Genomic DNA, 21,467 nt, shown 5'->3' with positions numbered 1-21,467 from the left:
CAATTCCTTTTGTACCACAAGTGAAGAACCTCAGCGTTATCATGGACGAACGCATGATTTGGTCTGAACATATCTTACATATCTGCCAAGAGGTTTTATCTGCTCTTCATTCTTTATATAAATATTTATTTCCAATAAAACTGCCTGGATCCATAAGAAGTAGTCCAGCCAAGTCTTATCTATTACTACACAGCCTGGAGCCTAAAGAAATATTCCAGCCAGGTCATATCTACTGCTACAAAGCCTGGAGACTTAAGAAGTAGTCCAGCCAGATCATATCTACAGCTAAAAAGCCTGGAGCCATGTTAAGTAGTCCAGCCAGGTCATATCTACATCTACGCTGCTTCGAGCCATAAACCATAAGCCTAGAACTGTAAGAAGTAGTCCAGCCAGGCTATATCTACTGCTAAACTGCCTGGAATGATAACAAGTACTCTCTGTTATCTGTGATTTGCTGCTGATTTCCTCCACTCCTAACTTCTAAAATTGGTATTTCCTGTGTTAAGGAGATATTATCGAGGACTTAGAGTACGTCATCAGTCTTCTTGGTGAGCTTAAAGATTTCACAGCTACGCAGAGCAACCGAACACCAAATGCTATTTAATGTTTAAAAGTTAATTCTCGACATAGTTACGAGTTACCTCGCAAGATTGGTCATTGAAGCTGGACATGAGACTTCAGAAGCGTCGTTTGATAAAGTTGGACATGTTGTCAAATTTTACAGCAGGAGGATGATGCCCAGAAAACCCGAAATCTCGTGCTTTATAAACACACGAACAATATACTGAATAAAATGACTCCGCGATTTTCAGAGTAATGTCTAAGAATAAGGAACAAACAACATGTCTCCAATTACCACTCTATGCTATGGCGAAACGTCGAATAAAACACCAATCATCGTTGTGTGATGTCGTAGATGGGCATAATGGCATTTCTTGTGACGTGCGAAAAAATAAAAAATAATCACGAGTGTGATAAGGCAGATTGTTCCAAATGCGTGCTCCATATCCACCTTGGAATTACAGTGGATTGTCAACTAAGTGTAGCCTATAATTTTCTATGTCTAAGGTTTGCGATCTTCGTTACAGGTTGATACGCGGCGATTCACATCGACGGAGAACCAATGGGAATTAGCCGTGAATGTCCACCAAGAAAGAAGATCATGTGATAGCAGTGAAGTTGAGCAGCTTGTTTCGGTGACTACTGTACATCGACCAGTACACGGTAAGACCAAGTGTTGTAATGAAACCCTCATACAAACTCGGTATCCCTTAACTCAAAGCAGTAGGACCCCAGTGTTTGTGGGCGGTTATCAGCTAGGGAGCGTGCTCGTGTTAGTCTCCTACCTGTTCGATATAGGAGACTGGACAACGCGTTCTGATATTCCGGAGAGGATTGGAACTAATTACAGGGAGCGAAGAATAATAGAAACTGTAGTGGTCAGAATAATGGAAGCAACAATCCGCCAGCGAGCGGGCAGGTGTGTAGTCTGCCTCTCCTACATCTTAATGTGTATATAGCGCAGGCAATAGTAGTCATTGTTCTGGAGAAAATCAAAGAAATACTAAATAAGAGCAGTGGAATGTAGTGGATAAAGTCAGGTGAAGCAGGTGATATTGGACTAGGAATTGTACTGATTAAGGAGGTGGAGGAATTTGGGGAACTAGGAAGTAGAATAACCAATGACAGGAGAAGCTAGCAGGACGAAACCTTCTACTCGCCATGAATATACTATTCAGGCCGTCGTTTGTGGAAGTATTTGTCTGAAACGAGAGACTGCATGGGATAGCAACATGATAAGCAGAGAAAGTGAGTAGAGGCCTTTGAAATGTGGGGTTACAGAAGAATGCTTAAGGTAAGTAATGGAAACTCGTGTCCTTGCCTTGAGGGCGTGCAGTTTCTTCCAGCCGCACTCTCAATGGAGGTGAGCGTATTTAACTACATACTTGTCGTCCTGCCAACATTAAGTTTCTCAAAGCAGTGGGTATAAAAGTGTGGGCACACTTGAATTGCAAGTAATTGCGCTAACCGTTACACTATGGAGCTTAAGACGAGATTGGACGATCATAGCAAAAACGAAGAGCAGGTGACTGGACGGCGATATGGGATAAGCTTAGGGTTTCGACGGAGAACAGGAACAATGTACAGGGTGCGATGGGAGGGGAAGTTTCGAAAGACAGGTACGCTAACTTTTTCAGGGGAAGGAAACTGAGGGAAAAGGGATCAAGACAAGGGGAATTTTCACTAGAGTATCCGTGAGGCACCGCTGATAAAACACAGAGGGAAAGAGGGGGATTTGAAAGTGTTACAGGTAGTAGGGAGATCAGAGAAAAGGGAAACGTAGAGTAGAGGGCGTGAAACAGGATCAATAGAAGGAGAAAATGGAGGATGAAGTAGGATCTGCGAACATCAAAGAAGATTAGGGAGAGTAGTAAGGGAGGGGATCTAATGAGGTGGATGGGGTCGAGGCTCTGGTCATTGAGGACTCTATAGTTAGGCTCGGGAGAAGTGCGTGGAGGAAAGGGAACCAAGGTAGAGGAGTTACGTTAAGTCAGAAGTTGACGAAAGAGGAGTGTAAGGATTGTGTGGTAGTTTCAATGCTGGTACGAACAACGTACGAAAAGCAGGAATAACTACCAACACAGAGTGGGATCTTGTTATGAAGTTGAAGGGAGATAGGATTATGATTATTTGGATACTTTTTAGGAGGGATATTGAATGAACGGGTACTTTAGATGAAACTGAGGAGTAGGTGTGTGTGAGACTGGGAGTGAGGTTTGTAGCTCAAGTTAGGGTTTTGCTTATAAGAGATATATTGAGGACTAGGCAGCTGACGTGAGTGTACAGGGACATGGCAGTTGTAAGGAGAAGGATATAATGAAGTAACGCAGTATATATTTGTTTATCAGATGTTATATAAGGAGTTGGATCGTGTCTAAGAAGTGACATAATGATGCGGAAATTTCTTCCGGAATTGGAGGGTTTATTGTTCAGATAGGATGCAATGGATAGGAGGGGGAGTATTTATACGGATGAAAGAAGAATGTGTTATCTATTAAAAAGTTAAACTTGAAGAACGTGTTCAGAAAGCGATATATTCGGGGTGTAGGCCTACTGACATGGATGGCTTGATGCACACGAGGAAATATGTGGAGATGTGGATAACGACAGAGAGAATAATGTGATTGTAGCGAAAATGTTAGTATGTACATTAATTGCAATTCACAGAGAGAGGTGGAGCTCCATTGGTCTCTTGGTCTAGCGGGTCCTTCAGTTTCCTGTCCGTTGTGGCTCTTGCCTTCCTTTTGGCGGCAGTTGCGTTCGTTTTTTTCCTTTGTGGTTAAAAATGAGCGAGGAGTGTTGCTCTGAAGGAGAGCTGGAAGAAACAAACTGGCATATTGTTATCCCTTCGTCCCTGAACTTCTATACCCAGAAGTTTGAAATGAGCAGAGACCTTATTCTCATCTCATGTAAGACCACTCTACCGGAATTAAACGTGTTGAGTAAGATTTATTATTTCCTTTCACTTTAAGCTGCCCCTGACTTTCAAACAACGAGGAAGGTTTTAATATGGTAGTTGGGCACTATCAAAAATTTAAATTCCTTTGAAGATGAAAATCTAAGAATGTTTCCTGTTTTTAGCATTCTGAGTATCCGTAAGCAACACTAAGTTGTGGGAGAGCCTTACATCTCACTGCTCGGTGAATGCTGGGATGGTACCTATTTGTCAGGGTTCCCTCACCAAGTGTCAGTTCATACGGTGATCGTCTCACTACTGCAGGACAGCAAGAGCAGACCACATGTTGTTAGCTGTGTTCCAAACAGAATGGTTCACACGTGACTCTCCTACGGAAGACTTCCAATACACGCCACCACCAGCGAACCATGTCCTATTAGTTAGAGATATTTCCTCAGCTCAGAACTCGGAAATTTATGTTCACATTTTCTTTCAGGTTAGACCGAATATAAAATTTTTGATTTGATACTCATAACTTATTTACGTGGCATCAGTTATAACTGAGACGATTTAGAGCTTGCTGTAAAACCAAGGTTACTCTCGGTAAAACTGACAGCTGGAATGAATGCCCTGAGTGAAGGAGACCTAAGATGTAATATTCCCGTTGCTGTATAGCCAAGCTTTGAAAATATAGCAATATATAGTGATATAAACTGAAATTACCTTCATTAGTAATCAAATAAACCTTATAGGTTTTAAGCTTGTCATTCTGTGTAGAAGGATCTAAGTTAAAATGTAACCTTCTTTCACCTTCAAGAATGATAGAACAAACCAAATACACCGATCTGGAGCAGCATTATCATAAAGAGTAATGTTCCACACGATAACAACGAACATTTAAAATACGGGAGAAGCACATACTTTTACCAAAACTTGGTACAGACCTGTTTTTATACATAACTGTATTTTGAAACAGACATTGCTGTGACCGTGAAATAATTATGTCCGGATTTTACTTACAGAGACTCTGATAGATTTTCGGGATTTTTGTTTACCAGAAATTAATTATTTCGTGCGTTTTTTGTTCCAGGTACTTCTACGAATACTACACCAGCTATAGATACTACATCCAAACCTACTACTACTACACCCACTACAACTACAACAACTACTACTAAACCAAAGTCATGCCCTCATTCAGGTGAGTTAAGCAGATTATCCGTGAATGGTGTAAGAGGGACCTACGCTCTCCTTGTAGTAAAGAGAATATGATAAACTTGCTGTAGGAAGAGAAACGAGAGTGAAGGCGAGACCCGGTGAGTGTTCCATAGCTGAGCGACGTATCGTAGCCCCACACGCGAACCGGTGTTACTATCACGTGGAAACAACTGTAGGATTGTATTATACAGGTCATGGGTTCGAAATCCCCCAAGGTGATTCCGTGGCTCCTTAGTTCTGCACGACACAAATATCTGGGTGTGTACATTTAGTACCTTTACACGTTTATGGCACTTTCCTAGGGTGACGTTATCTGAGTTTGTGTAATGTTGTGTGGGAGGAAAGCAAACAAGAAACTACCCCATAGGAACCACCAGGGATCCACACTTCCTTACTTCTAGTTTCCAAGTGAAATGCAATATATCCACAACCTAGCAAACAGCCCCCATGATGTAGGCTCGTCTCCCTCCTCAGCTTCTAGATGATGTACTCCACGTATTTATTTACTAGCACTCGAACAGCAGATTGCAATGGAATACTCCAAGACTCAGTTCACATAACGGTGCTGAAAGTGGTAAGTAATGGGAACTCGTGTCCTTGCAGTTCTTCCCAGCAGCACTCCCAATGGAGGTGAGCATATTTAACTAGATATCGGCAGTCCTGCCAACATTACATTTCTCAAAGCAGTGGGAAGAAAGCATGGGCACACTTGAACCGCTACACTACGGAGTTAACACGGACAGAATGTGAACTACGGTACAGTTCAACACTCTGACTGAAAAATCATGAAACCCGTTGTTAATGATGTCTCCCTTTTTGCTGCGCTATCAAAAAAGTAAAATGACTGCTTTGTTCCTTCTGTAACGTCTCCGCGATGTGATATGGACGTAGCATCTCACAGGACTGCAACTAAGTATCACCTCTGCTATTATCCGTTGTAAGATGAATTTGTATGTAAACGAATCGATCAAAACTTCTAATTCCTACAACTTCCCTTACATCACATTTTTAGTGAACATAACGTTAACGGAGATAACTGCTTAGTTACTCTATGTAAAAACATGCACCCTACCACAGAACCCTGAATGGTTACACACCAGTGACGTATGTCCCTCCATCTTCCAATCTGAAGGACACAAACATAAAGATGATCAATATTACGTATAAAAAGAATAATTATCAAGACATTTTTCTGAAATATTAAATCAAGAGAAACGTGAATCTTGTGAAGTTTTTTATGTAGAAAACTTGCTGAAGTTTGAATTACAGGTCATCTCTCTGTCAGTCATTGCATTCTTCCCTCGCGGTTCCTTGGGCACGTGGAGAACATGTGGAAGCCCTTTATAGACCTTGAGGTAGACAGTGGTCAAGCAGAAGTTCCTTGCGCTCGGTAACTCTTATTACTTTACTTGGTACAACTGCGGATGCCTTTCCGACGAGTGGCACAATATGTGCGGGGTTAGGGCATTCTAAGACGATATGACTTGGCCTTTGTTTTCTTTCACAGTATTCTCATAATTCGTCCTGAGAACGGCGGTTCTTCCAAGTGTGGATGCCGTTGATCAGTGCTGATGTTCTCAGTTTTACTGACTGTCGTATGTGCTCCTGTTTTGTGTAAGTGCTCGTTTATTCTACACTAATGTATAACATGGGCCTCGCAGGCCAACACAAAACAGATGCATTTTGTGACTAATCAAGGCGTAGTGAGGTAGAAATACTCATAAATGCAGTGTTGCCAACCGCTGAGATTTACCTTTTAAAATATTGCAAAATAATGTCTCGTGTAATTTAACCAAAAGTTGTACAAATGATGAAGTTAGTAATATGTCGTTCACTTTTATGAAATCCAATGTGGACCACATTCTAGTGATTCTATTGCTCGCAACTATTGGAAATACTGTACATAGTAGAAACTTTGCAGTTGGAGAAAAGCCCCCTCTAATGAATGATTAATGTAGATTTAGGTGGCTCCAGAGATATAAATGGAGGTGGCAAAAAACAGGGGAAATGCAACTAAATTCAAGAGGAAGTCATTAATACATAGTTCGTTTTGCGTTATGTCTTACTGCGCTTGAAGACAGTGCCGCATGTTTCGTACGCATAACCGATCATCTTCAGGTAGCCATTTAGAGCAGTGGGAGAAGGCTGTCCGAGGAAAGGACACAAGGCTGACTCATAATTTTTTTCATTTGTGATATTAATCTTCAGCATTACTTCTTAATAAAAGTAAAGTAATTTACGGAGATCGATGAAATTTCTCCCGAGGACAGTTAGGAAACGTAACTCTCCAGAGAAGGGACAATCCACGCGGACAGATGTCTCTAAAAAAATTCGAATCTGAACATAAATCAACAAGAATATCAAATAATTATATTCTATACAATGTTAAAGAAATATCACCTGAATGTTAGGAATGGAATGCATTGCCTTGGATTCTCTTCTTTTAAAACAAAATCACCCAGTGGTTTTCGGCACCGCTTAATCATCACGACTTACCGTCACTTTGCCTCTCATTTGAGTGAAGGGCCTTAAATGATCGTGCTACTGCTGCCATAGTGCAATGTTTGAGTGGAAGAAGGAGCATGGACGTTGATATTACACGAGCTAAAGCTTACACAAGGAAGTATGTTTAACTCTGAATCATTACAAGTGAAGGTTTTCTTATTAGGAAGCATTTACCTCAGAAAAAAGATCAGTTGGCATATCATGATCTGGTTACATGTTTGTTCCCTGTGTGTACAGCTGGATCCAGCCCAAAGCCATGCATTCTGGACTTACCGTCACCCCTGATGATATAATTGCAAACATTCTAATTCATATCATCATACAATTAGAGCAGGCGTTTGTAGGAATCATTGGATTCAAGTCACATGGTAGCCAGTAGAATAAAACGTTATGGAAATCGTTACGAATATCCGGCAACATAAAGAATCTATGTCCAATTTCCAATCCAAGTTACTCAGCTGAAAAGTGGGCACTTTCAGGCGCGCCACACATATTTAAGTATCCATGACCAAGTACAGGAAATACGACGGTGATCTTGTTGATTATTCATTTTTCACATCTCCGCGAAGAGAGCTGGCTGCTTCCAAGACAGCTAAATCATCTCGAAAATACTCCAGACGGTCCAGCTCCGGAAATGAACTGCACAAATCAGTTTATCACGTAGATAGAAGCACTGGTCCGCCTGCTGGGCAAGATGCTTAAGGCGTCCCGTTGGTGGAAACAATTTTCACCATCACAATGTTGGCCAGCCGGGTGGGAGAGGTGCTGGTAGATTGCGTACAAAAGCCTGGATTCATTACAAGCCACTACCACATTGCTCATTTAGAGCGAGGGCGAAGTTGAGCCTTGAGCAAATCGCTTGCTGCTTTATGACCGAAGTAGGCTGCATGTCGGCACCGCGTTTCATCTTCTCCTTTTCCGCTATCGTACCTCACGTCCTTCACTTCATCTCATTATCTCCTCTTCTGTACGCTACGGTGTCTCCTGATCATGTCATGCATCAAAAAGAAGGACAAATAATGAAGGATCGTAATTTTCACTCGTAGGATGGTCTAAAATATGAACGTGTGATGTTCTATCTGCCCACAGGTTACCGACTGTTTGAAGGTTTCAACTGTTATAAGGGATACAGTGAAGAAAAGAGTTGGAGTGACGCCAGGGAGCAGTGCAAGAGAGACGGAGGCGATCTCATGGTGGCGGAGAGTGAACGGGAGAGAAGCGAGGTGTTCCCTACAATGTACAAGAGTGCGTTCTGGGGCCCCTGGATGGGAGTTTACAAGCCCGAAGGTGAAGATCGTTGGATGTCTGTGAAAGGTGAGTTCTCTCTAGCTCTCTTCTGCTCATGAATTACCGAATGTCGGACGGAAGACATTTGTCATATTAAACAACAGAAGCCGACATTTAGCTGTAGTTAGCGATGTCACTGGCTGACGACCACACCGTATTGCCTATAATCAGGGGAGGAATGAAGAAGTCTTGCCCTCAGTAACCCAAGAGGTAGACCGCTGGCGTTCTGAGCCCAACTTGGCAGGTTCGATTCTCGCTCAGTCAGGTAGTATGTCAGTCTCATGTCCGTAGATTTACTGGCTCATAAAATAAACCCTGATGGATAACATTCCGGCACGTAGGCGTCTCCCAAACCATACGAATGTAGTTACTGGAACATAAAGTGAATAATATTACTTATGTCTAAATGAAGAGAAAGAGTCGTAAAGTGAGGGTATGAGGATATTCATCTGTCGGATGGGGACGTTAATCCTTGAGCAGACCTCTCGGTGTTCTTTGACAGGAGTAGGCTATGTGCCGCATCAAGGCGAGCAGGTTTATCACGGACGCCAAGTAGAGAGTAGGACACACTGGGGTCGTGGTAGGTACATCATCATTATAGACTGCTGTACCCTCGTTTGGTTCCACACCTCTTGTCTTTAAATAATTAGAAACTGAGTCCTCATCTCCCTACTGCTCTTACCCTCGATGGCTGACTCCGTTATTCTCGCAGGTAACCCATCATCCTCCATTCACCTCACGCGACCCCAACTCCGGAGTACCGCTTCATCAATGGAGCTTATGCATCACTTAGCATTTATCTTCTCATTCTGGGTACCTTCCTGTCATTGTTCCCACCCGGTGTTTCTAGACTTCATTCTAGTTATTGCAATGTATATTACAACTAATGTATGGACGAGATATCCAGAGTCCTCCCAGCTTGCACTCCCACACAGCGAAGTTTTCCTGAAAACAGGCCGTTCCATCCCAGAGCTCACTGCATTAATTTTGCTGCACCTTGCTTCCTGGCAGAAGTTCCAGTTTTGTATCTCCAACCTGACATTCAGTTCTCGGAACTTTCTTCCCCACTGACATGACTTTATTCTTGGCAATAAAGAAAAAGCAAAGACATCTCCGTACAGGCCACGAAGGCCCTGGGAGTGGTGGAAGGTAAAGGCTTCCACTATTCATAACCTCGGCACTTGAAGGGGTAGAGTTGTTAGCTCTACGCCCGGCCGCCTTTGCCCCCAAGAATTAACCTGGTACTCATTTTTGGTGTAGGATGAGTGAACCTCAGGGCCATATGCACCTCCGGAAGTGGAAATCTAATTTCTTAAATTTTACTACTTTCTGGCGGGGATTCGAACCCACGTCCTTCAGGGCGAACCGAGTACGCCTTTACCGCCTCGGCCAGGGATCCCCTTTATTCTTGGTAATGCCAATATTAATGTCGGACTCACTGCACCTATTTTATTTTCCAACAAATTAGACTGCAGGCTTTCAGCTCTGTCTGCCATTAACACCAAAATGCTTACGACATTTCAGCATCCCTGGCGCTTTATACCTTCCAGTAGATGATCCTTGTAAACTATGAACAACAACATTGAAGATTGCAGCCATATCCCACCCCTGTAAGTACCTTGAATCAAGAACTCGTTCTACCATCACCTTTCAATGTCAACATAAGTGAGTTTTATTGCTCCATATAATCTAGGCATAATCCCACATTCTCCCAGTGTGGCTGACATCCTTCAATGAAGTACTCTGTCATATGCCTTCTCTAGATCTACGAAACATAAACACTACTTGCTATTCATATCATAGCACTTTTTACTTATGTGACGAATACTGAAGACCTGACCATGAAAAAACCCTCTGAGGTCTGAAACCACACTAGTCTCATCCAACACAGTATAAGACATTTATTGGTTTCTCCCTCCAAAAATACTAGTGAATACCTTTCCCGGTGCACGAAGGAATCACCATCATCAGTGTCGTTGAAGTACCTTGATGGTTCAAACAGTCCTCTTGCTTACAAATTTCTTTTTTTTTTTTTGTTAGGGGCTTTACGTCGCACCGACACAGATAGGTCTTATGGCGACGATGGGATAGGAAAGGCCTAGGAGTTGGAAGTAAGCGTCCGTGGCCTTAATTAAGGTACAGCCCCAGCATTTGCCTGGTGTGAAAAAATGGGAAACCACGGAAAACCATCTTCACGGCTGCCGATAGTGGGATTCGAACCTACTATCTCCCGGATGCAAGCTCACAGCCGCGCGCCTCTACGCGCACGGCCAACTCGCCCGGTTTGCTTACAAATAGGTGCAATTACTGTTTTCGTCAAATCAGAAGGACCTTTACTAACTTTCCAGGCTCATTTTATTACTCTGTCAGCTTGGTGGTTCGCGACGTCAAGATGAATATTTCCTCTTATATTCCATCCACCTGTACCATTATCTGTTCGGAAGTACTATGAGTTTACCAGATTAATCCAAAATATTATTTTTTTCCTTTTTCCCTCCGTACACCACAAACTGTCCATCCTTTTTCAACACTTGTTAAAAGCATTTGATTTCCTCCTATCCCTTCCTCGTTATCACCGCTTGCCGAAATATCATTATTTCCTAACTCTTCCTAACTCGCCCATTTTTACTTTATTTGTTATGTTTTCCCCATTACTGTGGGTCGATAGATTAATATCGAATACCTTTTCCTTCACCTCTTTGCTTCCAAAGAATCCTGCACTGTCAAAACTAATTGGAAATCATTTACTCACGGAGGCTTGCTTAAAATATTCTCAGCTCGGTAAATTATGTGAAGCAGGCTGCTAATCTACTTACACATAGTCCAAGTGAGAATCTCTCCTCTGACAAGTTAGCCAACTACGGTTGATTGTATAGTCCTCGCCTCTTGAGCACAAGGAGGGCATGACTCAGAATATGTCCGAGGTGCTCAATACTACTCCCGACTCAAGGAGGACCATGACTCAGAATATGTCCGAGGTGCCCAATACTACTCCCAACTCAAGGAGGGCCATGACTCAGAATATGTCCGAGGTGCCCAATACTACTCCCGACTCAAGGAGGACCACGACTCAGAATATGTCCGAGGAGCCCAATACTACTCCCGACTCAAGGAGGACCATGACTCAGAGTACGTCCGAGGTGCTCAATACTATTCCCGACTCAAGGAGGGCCATGACTCAGAATATGTCCGAGGTGCCCAGTACTACTCCCGACACAAGGAGGGCCATCACTCAGAATATGTCCGAGGTGCCCAATACTACTCCCGACACAAGGAGGGCCATGACTCAGAATATGTCCGAGGTGCCCAATACTACTCCCGACTCAAGGAGGACCATGACTCAGAATATGTCCGAGGTGCCCAATACTACTCCCGACTCAAGGAGGGCCATGACTCAGAATATGTCCGAGATGCTCAATACTACTCCTGACTCAAGGAGAGCCATGACTCAGAATATGTCCGAGGTGCCCAATACTACTCCCGACTCAAGGAGGGCCATGACTCAGAATATGTCCGAGATGCTCAATACTACTCCCGACACAAGGAGGGCCATGACTCAGAATATGTCCGAGGTGCCCAATACTACTCCCGACTCAAGGAGGGCCATGACTCAGAATATGTCCGAGGTGCCCAATACTACTCCCGACACAAGTAGGGCCATGACTCAGAATATGTCCGAGGTGCCCAATACTACTCCCGACTCAAGGAGGGCCATGACTCAGAATATGTCCGAGATGCTCAATACTACTCCCGACTCAAGGAGAGCCATGACTCAGAATATGTCCGAGATGCTCAATACTACTCCCGACTCAAGGAGGGACATGACTCAGAATATGTGCGAGGTGCCCAATACTACTCCCGACTCAAGGAGGGACATGACTCAGAATATGTGCGAGGTGCCCAATACTACTCCCGACTCAAGGAGGGACATGACTCAGAATATGTCCGAGGTGCCCAATACTACTCCCGACTCTCAGTACCACCTACTCGTCCCCTCAGTCGTTGCCCATAGTTCAAGTACTAGGACGTGACTGCAGTCACTCACACGACAACAGTACCCTGGGGTTATGGTTGAACACGAAAGAGGTTCAACAACGAAGCAGCCGTCAAAAACGCCTTGGAAATATTTCTCACCATCAGACGGTCGATCACCTGGGAAACGGGTGCGAATGCTCCTGCATCGCGTAGGGGAAGTGAATTGCATTTAGTGATGCACATTCTATTTAATAAAAATTCCTCGTCGTGGAGTTCTCCTTGTGAGAAATGTTACTACCAACTAGCAGGTACAGGGTGTTTCTCGATCACCAACACATTCATGTGCGACGATAAGTATTACAGGTAAAGCTCGTAGAAAAACAGCTCGAGTGAATAAGAATGTGTCGCTTCCTGTTTAAATGTACCGCCTGTCGTCATATTTTATTATTCTCTTTTTCACACACACTACCAATCACCAGCAGCTGTCAGTTACTCCGATCTCTATTTATAGTTGACGTTGTGTTTTACCGATTTCTTACTAAACATTTCCTTATTTTCTCTGAATCACTTGAAGTAATTCGTGAGGCAGGGCCCAGAAACTTGCTTAGAATATCCATATTTCCATTTTCACGGTTGGAATGTACTTTTCGGTACTCGCTCAGATGATCTCGAAAACAATATTTTTATATAAGTATAACGAACGGTTTTGAATGATGACGACCGTATGTAAATGCTGTCTCTGTTTCAGGATATATATCGCCGTGAATTACCTAGAAGGATACGCGTATCACCGTTATCAGCGTCATTGATATTACTGAGCATGAGCCAGAGCAGGAATGTCATTACTTTGACACGTGAAAAAGTTTGAGGAGCCCTCGCAGACTTTAACAGTTCTCACAAGCAGCAAGCTACAACTTCTAGATTGCCAGATTACCAGGTCTCATTTACGTCATAGCCAGAACTTTATATTCCTCCAAGATGCTGATTTATCTCAGTCTCAAATGCAGAAATGCAGTTCCGTGTTTTGTCGCAGATTTTCTCACTTCTGATTGGTAGAATGTGTGGCCTTGTCTTTACCGTTTGCGCTCAGAGACGATGAACAATTCCGGTGGGGATAAAACAGCGCTTGTTTGGTCATCACACCCTCCTGAGACACATAGGAGGTCATATCTACTCTCTGGTGGGGCCACACAATTTTACAGCCGGATGGCCTCCCTGATGTGGGAGAGCTGTTCTCTATTGTGTGCGCTGAAGACTTTCTTGTGAGGACAAAACGGAAACCAGATTTTGAGAAGTACCGAATGCATCCCACAGTGGACAAAGACCAAGTGTTCGTAAACCTCCGCTGAGAAACTCCTTGGTGTGTTTTTACTTGAGTTTTTTAAATTACTGTTTTAAATAAGGTATTCATATCTTCAGACCATCGGTATTAGGGTTCCTCGGTCTCAAGAAGTGCACAACACCTTGAAAATATATGGATCTTTTTGTTCAGCAAATGTCTACAAAGCGGAAAAATCTCCGAGGACTGGAGGAAATTTAGAATAAAGACATGATATAAAGGAAAGGACAAGCCGACAAACCAATCTCATAACGAGGGATTGCTCTGGAGTATAATATCAGAAGGACAAACGAACTTCACTGACCATCAAATATAGGAGTATCAATTCAGATTAAGAAGGAAACGATCACCTTCACAGGCTATAAAATGTCTACAAGAAGACATCTGGGCGCCTTAAGACACCCGAAAGGCAAATACTGTACAGTCTTCACAGACTTTACAAAGGCATTCGACATGTTGGACAGGAACAGTATGGACCCCATGACAGAAGACAAGGCAATTGTAAAACTCATAGGAAACTCCTATCACAAAGCAATGTAGCGATAAACGACGGGATAAGTATATCAAAAGGAATCCTCCAAACAAATTGAGTAATTCAAGGTGACCCTGTTAGTCCCCTCCTGTTTAACATTGCTAGATCTGACGCAGAAAATCCATTGAAAATATGAAAACGGTGTCGCTCTATATGTATGCTCATGACATGGTCCTAGGTTCGCAGACCGATAATGACCTTGAAGAAGCCTTAAACAAACTGAACATTTGAGCTGAAAACAACAAATTCGTCATAAACCAGGTAAAAGTATACATATGGTTTTTCGAAGAGGGGCAGGTTACCAACCGAAGACAAGATGTTACTAGGAACAAATACTTAGGACTAACTCTAGAGACAACAGGAACGTCATACAGGATCCACATCAGGGAAAGAGCGATCTGAAGAACACAGCTATGACTCTGTTCAGCGCTAAAATAGTACCAATTATCACGTACGACTTGGAACTGATCTGGGAATTTCTAGAGACAATAGAAAAAGTAAAAACCCGCTTCCTAAAATGATCCCTCGGAATAGCAAAAAATGCGTCCTCAAGGCTTGCGTATGAACCTGCAAGAGAGACCTCCTTCAATGAGGACTTGAAATGTCACTTAACCAGCCAAGAAAATAATTATTGACCCTCCGACGAGACAAGCGGACGAATGTAGAAGAGAATTTCTACTCTACAGACGCCATGATTGATAGAGGATGGACGAAAGGAAACCACGACGTGCGTTCTGCACTGACAAGCCTGGCGATACGTGGATACCACCACAGAATATACAAGAATACGAAATACCATGAACCCAACAAGGACTCTTCGTGTAGTTTGTGTGACAAATACTACTCCTCCTGTTGCAAGAATTGCAAGAGAACACTACTATACAGTATTATACCAGAGAATAAACAACCACACTTCCCTATGTGCATTTGTATGCTCTTATTAATTAATTAATTAAAAGTGCCCACATGTCTCGTCGTGAAAGTATAATAGATACGTAGTGTTCCTAACTTCGTCGTAATCGCCAAGAACTCAATGGTGTCTCTCTCTACTCGCACGTGAACAGTAATTTACAAAATGAGATGCTAACACTTCAGAGACATAGAATGAAAGTTGTGTGGCAATGTCATCCATATCCTTGCTAACGACTACGGAACCTCCTGAACTTCAGACCAAATAGTGACATCGTCGATAGTAAGACGACCAAAGCCAACTTCGCTGTTCTAATAGTCTCTGCGATTTTATCCCGGAAATGTTTTCTTCTGAACAGATGACGTCTAGACGTGAACCGCGGTGTCTTCACTTGACCTCAGGTTAACTAATCGATACATATGTACTTGCTCTCTTCACCTTCACATCATCGACTCCCGAAGCAGTTTCTACTTCCTGGTGCGCTTGAATTTTCATATTTTTGTGATATTTGAAGCCATCTCCTTCCCGTTTCTTCTCAGTTATAATAAAAGGAAGTGCTCGAATTTGTTGTGAATCTCACTGTGCTCACTTTTCAGCTTCCTTATTGCAGCTACTACAATTTCCGTTTCTCTTTGAGTCTGCGACTTGCACGTTTCGGATCACTTTACTCCCTGCAGCCACCAACAAGTACAGTCTGACACTATCACTCCACTGGGGGTGATATTTGCACTGTGCCTTTGTGTATTTCGTTCATCGCAATTATGATTCTCATCGCTTCACTTTGGCTGGCTTTTGGGTGGTTCACTGGTTTGTATTGACTTTAGATATGTTTGTGTCTGTTATAAAATGTGCACTGCGGGTGACAGATCGGGATGGGCATAGTTTAGTCAGTGGGCGTGCTCAATGAAAGTAGAAAAATTACAGATGGGAAGGAACCTCCTAGGAAACCATCGCATGAAGGAGTCTTGTTTATCTCTGATGTTACTCAGTGGAACACAGCATGGCACGTTATGATATCCAGGTGCTACCAGCACGCCGAGTGCTAGAGATCGGTGGCTGTGAGGATACCTTGGCTAGATCTTTCATGTATTAAATCCCTATTTTGTTTGTCATTCAGGACAATATTGAAATAATGAGAATGTTTCAACAGTTATAGACAGACGCTCATTTCTGCCTCGTGTGATGATGTACATAGCTACAACGGCACTTCTGTTGCCTTACACAAAGTTACTGAGGAAACGGGAATCATTGGCACCAGTTACACATTACAAGATCTCGAACTGTTAAGTGTTAAATACTATCTCTCAGTGAATGGATCATTTGCACAATGCAAACCATGTTATCTCCATAGTATTTATTAAAGACTATTAACATACATACATACATACATTATCATTATAGACTGTTATGCCTTTCAGCGTTCAGTACTTCCAGGGGTAACGACTATCTGTCTTTTGTTTCATAAATACATTAACATGTGTGGTTCTTATTTCAAATTACTTGTCGTACAGCACTAGTCGTTTATAATGTTGTGAGTTTCTGACAGCACGGCGCAATTCTTACTAAGTGGACATTTTAGGTCAACAGATGTATAACAAGGCACTGCCACAACTTCTTCAGACGACAGTGCTCCTGGCATAGTGGATTTGATCTTGGTTTGAGGAGCATCAGCATGTACTTCAACTTCTTCTCTGGCCTGTTCAATCACTCGAACCACTGTGGTACGTTATAGCGACAAGACTTCATCGTCTCTGAGGCAGCTCGGTCAATATTTCATGTCGGCATTTGTTACTTATTACTATTTTCAGTTATTGGGTGGTAGTATGGTGGTATTTGTATTTTATGAGGAACTAAAATTGGGCAGCCATGCACTAATGGAGCAAAAGAATGAAAATGGTCGACACTTCCAGAGATGAAGGTATCGGCTAAAGAACGGGAGATGAAAGTCTCCTCAGGAATCGAAAATGTAATATCGCCGTGGTCGGACAAGAACGAGAGTTAACCAAGGATAGATGAAAGTGAGGAGCCTGACAAAATTATGTGGAAGTAATGCCAGGACTCAGCTAACTTCCCCACGGTCACTAAGTCACGCTCCAAAATGAAGAGCTCCTGGGGCGCATTTTGTTATCCTCTTACGATTGGCAGGGAATACCATGGATGTATTCTATGGTCCCTACCCACAGGGTCGTACTTATCGGGAAGATAAAACAACAATGTTGTCGCAACCTCAAAACACACGTATAAGAATTACGAAACTTGAAAATGTTGAAAATATACCGAAAGCGATGACTGTGTCTTATAAGGGACGGACTATTTATTAATAGAATTGTAAGAATAAGTACATTAAATCAGAATAGAAATACCGCGGTGTGTAATGATAGGGAATACAATTCAATATAGAAGTGGAAATGTACGTAATAGAGTCCAGGTGCAGGAAGAAGTTGACTGGCAGCACACGGCGTATCGACATGAAGTACCAGCTTCGTAACATCCAAGTTATCGTATTGAAAACTGGAGCACGAGATAACATCCAAGACTTCTTTATAAATTTCCACATAGTGCTTCAGCTGCCTGTGAAAAGCGTAGATAAAATTGACATCGCTCCAATTCGTGGATCTGTGAACATATTCCGATGTCATTTACACGGACCTGGTTGACTTCATGATAGCAATATGTAATACCAGTCTGACGAACCGCTCACGTGGTAAGTTGTTGCCATCAATAGAAATTATTTTTAGAATAAGATTACTGGTGGCTTAACAGTGCAGTCAAGTAGAACATCAGTGAATATTGTTTTAATAGGAATACCACTGGGAGACCATTGAAGGTACCGGAAAGATAGAGAAGCCCCACGACGGTCGTGATTATGAAAGACTCCCAAGGCCGTCGGTGTCGGACTAGAACAAGTGTTGACCCAGAGAGGTCGCACAAGAAAGATAAGAGAGAGGAGCCTGACAAGAATTTAGTGGGGAAAATGCCAGGCTCAGCTAGAGGAACCGTGGTCGTCAAACCACGGTCTCAAGTGAGATCCAGTGGTTGACCTTTTAGTGTCCTCTTACGACAAACAGGGGATAACGTGGATGCTCTTCTAACTCCCAAATCCACTGGGGGTCCTGAAGGCTGAGGTTCGAATCCCGCTGTATACTGGGTTGATGTTTTCATCCAGAAATGCGCGTGTTGTCAGGAAGTCCATCTGGCCGTAAATCTGAGGCGAAAACCAAAATGAGCCTGGGGTGTTCCAGTGACCTCGGAAATAAATGGGATAATCTGAAGAAAGATAAAGTGTTATGGATCGAGTGTACGACACTTGTGTCCTGTGTTTCAGGTGAGCCTGCTCTCAGCAGTTGGTGGTGGCCTCGTTACCCGGATAAGGGTTGTTTTGCGGGGAACTGTGATCAGAGACACATTTCGGACAGAGGTTTAAAAAGCCACTAAACTCGGTATCTGACGGATATTTCACTTTAACTTCTGTCCGAAGGCAGTGACCTCTATGTGAAACACATCACCTTCTCATCATTGTTTTCGGAAGCAGTTTCTAATTTATTTACAGTCCCGTCGCGAATCTCACTCTGTTGCCTTCTCAGTTTCTTCACTGTACCTACTGGAATATCCGATTTTGTCCGAGTCTGCCGTTTTCAGCATTCCCAGCAAAGACGACACGGCTGTGTGTTGGTGACACATCACATCACTGTCTAACACAGGTGGTGATATTAGCGCTCCGCCTTCATCACAACTGGGATGCTCATGGCCTCTTGCTCGCTCATGTTTCGCTGTTTTGTGTTTACAGTAGTTGCGAGAACATAACGGTATCTTATTATCGGCTATAACATGTGCACTACAGATGACAGATCGGTCATATCGGGATGATGGAGATGGATGGGAATAGTTACACACACAGGAATACTTATAATTAAACAAAATATTAACTATGAGGTCCTGGGTTCAAAAGCTTGTGAGAAATAGCCGTGAACCATTAGTCTCTTAGGAACCAAGGACTATTGTTACTCTCAGTGGAACACAGCATGGCCGCGTGCTACCCAGCTGTTTCCTAGCGGGATCGTCTATAATATTGTAGGTCTTGACACGCCTCGTACTGGAAGACACGGAGATGATCTTGCTTTGCGCAGCACCAGGATCAACTTCAACTTCTTCCCTGCCTATTCAATCATTCTACGGCCCACATCCACAAGGGTTCGAATCCCGGTCTACTCTCGGTTGATATTTTAATCTCGAAATGCACGTGGAGTCTGGAAGGGCATCCGACCGTAAATCTCCGGCCAAAAGCAAAACTTTCCTTGGGATCTCTAGCGACCCCAGAAACAACTGCGATATTCTGAAGAGAGAATAATTGTATGGATCTACTGTGCGACTCTTGGTGGCGGTCTGGTGAGCCGGTTAACAGAGCAGCTCCTCAGGGCTGCGGTCTCGTTCTTTAGCCTTCATTTTTCGTTTTTCACAATATTATCTCTAACATCTGGAGTCTTTGTAACATGCTGAGTTATGTCGCTGTGGTGAATTATTAAATATTTCTATTTAAACGGAAACAATTTATATGAGTCCAACTTTGTCCTCCGCAGTAAGAGAGAATGTATAAACAGCAGACAGGTCCTAAATATTTTCAAAGTTGCTTTTTCGCTAAATAGCAAACAGAACTAATAATAGCTCTGTTTGTAATGAGGTACACATGTCTGGAGCTTTCCGCCTACAAATTGTTTAAAAATGGTGTCAAGTTTCTAAATAGGAAAATCAAAGATTCGTTCCATATATCTCTCAGTCACGACCATCCATCATCGGTTGACCAGATTCACGTTAGTCTCGTTACTGACTGAGATCAATGTTCAAGCTGTGAGGCGTTAAACACTTGCTGGTAGGCCTGAGAGGAAGGCTGTTATGCTACCGTATTGAGGTGTGGTGTGTAAGGTATCCGTGTATTGTGCGACGTGTGGACGTTAGAGTGGCCCTTAAAACCCATACTTACCAGTACTGACATTGACACCTGCACTGTGGATATGTAACATTGTCAGGCTACTACCCATCCACACAGTACATCACAGCATGCAGAGTTACAATATAACTTTGTCAGGCTACACATCCACACAGTACATCACAGCATGTACGATTACAATGTAACTTTGTCAGGCTATTACTCATCCAGAGTTTACATCCACACCCTGCACTGTTACTAGGAAACATGGTCTGCGCATCCATTCTTATTTTACATCACAGACTGCTCGGTTGTATGAAAACATTGTCTGGCGATCCATCTAACCTCCACATCACAGCCTGTACAATTTCTTGGTAACAATTTCTGGCCATCCATCCATACCTTACATCAAACCTGCACGGTTACTAGGTGACACTGTCTGGCCATCCATCATGGCCGGACTTTACTAAGGCCGTGACATTGGAGATCTGACAACGTCGCTTGGAGTCAAGCATATGACTTCTGTGTTCGTAATTTATAAACAAGTCTAACGTGGTGTATCATTATATTTTGTGTTGAGCGTGAATTAACTTGATGGCACTGTTTAAAATTCAAAGTATACTGAAGATATTTTATGTGCTATAGTTTAAAATATTAATCTACACGCTATTTGGCATCCTGGAATGGCAAAAATTTACGGCGAAGGTGAGCTTTCTCATGTTGCAGTATGTATAAGAGTGACAATCCACACCGTTGTTTTAAGCCATTCTGTGTTTGTATTTTTAAAATTGAGTAGTTAGAAAGAGCAGAATGATTGTGTTATTTTATTTTACATTGCACAAATATAACAACTAAAGCTAGGCTTAATTTCAGATGCCAAGGCATTGCTGTGTTCCTCCGTGCTCCAGCAACTATGATTCTAATAGACAGTTGTGTGGTGCCAATTATAATGTATCTGTTTTACAAGTTTTTGAAGCTGAGAAGAAGATAAGAGTGCAGTGTTTGCTAGGATTAAGGTCTGCAAAATATAAAGAAATATATTTAAGCAAGGACATGTTTGAATTAGATTCCGATTCATTGAACATAACTGACGAAACAGATATACGCAGTGAATTTTCCAGTGTGCTAGTGAAAGTAAGTGAAATAGAAGTAGACTTTGATAACATGTTTCCTGTCATTTACGTTTCAGGTTATGCAGCTTTAAGCTAGCCAGTAAACTTAATTGCAGATGCTGTATCTCGAACATATCAAATGAAGCAGTGGAAGATGGCATGTTTAATAGCTTAAACAGAGGTGGATTATCGGTCCCTTCACAATTGC

At 42.7% G+C, this 21,467-nt stretch overlaps 1 protein-coding gene across 1 annotated transcript in view; it reads left to right on the top strand.

The window, feature by feature from the left end:
• Positions 1-18,658, top strand: part of LOC136886090 (hemolymph lipopolysaccharide-binding protein-like) — a 36,218-nt gene extending 17,560 nt beyond the window's left edge. The window contains exons 3-6 of the mRNA XM_068230781.1: positions 1,089-1,224; positions 4,548-4,658; positions 8,270-8,494; positions 18,549-18,658. Of these exons, the coding sequence (XP_068086882.1) occupies positions 1,089-1,224; positions 4,548-4,658; positions 8,270-8,494; positions 18,549-18,658 (582 nt within the window). The remainder of the gene's footprint in view (positions 1-1,088; positions 1,225-4,547; positions 4,659-8,269; positions 8,495-18,548) is intronic.
• The last annotated feature ends 2,809 nt before the right edge of the window (positions 18,659-21,467 follow it).

Source organism: Anabrus simplex, chromosome X, assembly GCF_040414725.1.
Source record: "Anabrus simplex isolate iqAnaSimp1 chromosome X, ASM4041472v1, whole genome shotgun sequence".
Classification (NCBI taxonomy): Eukaryota; Metazoa; Arthropoda; class Insecta; order Orthoptera; family Tettigoniidae; genus Anabrus; species Anabrus simplex.
This window is presented reverse-complemented; position numbering and strand designations above follow the sequence as displayed.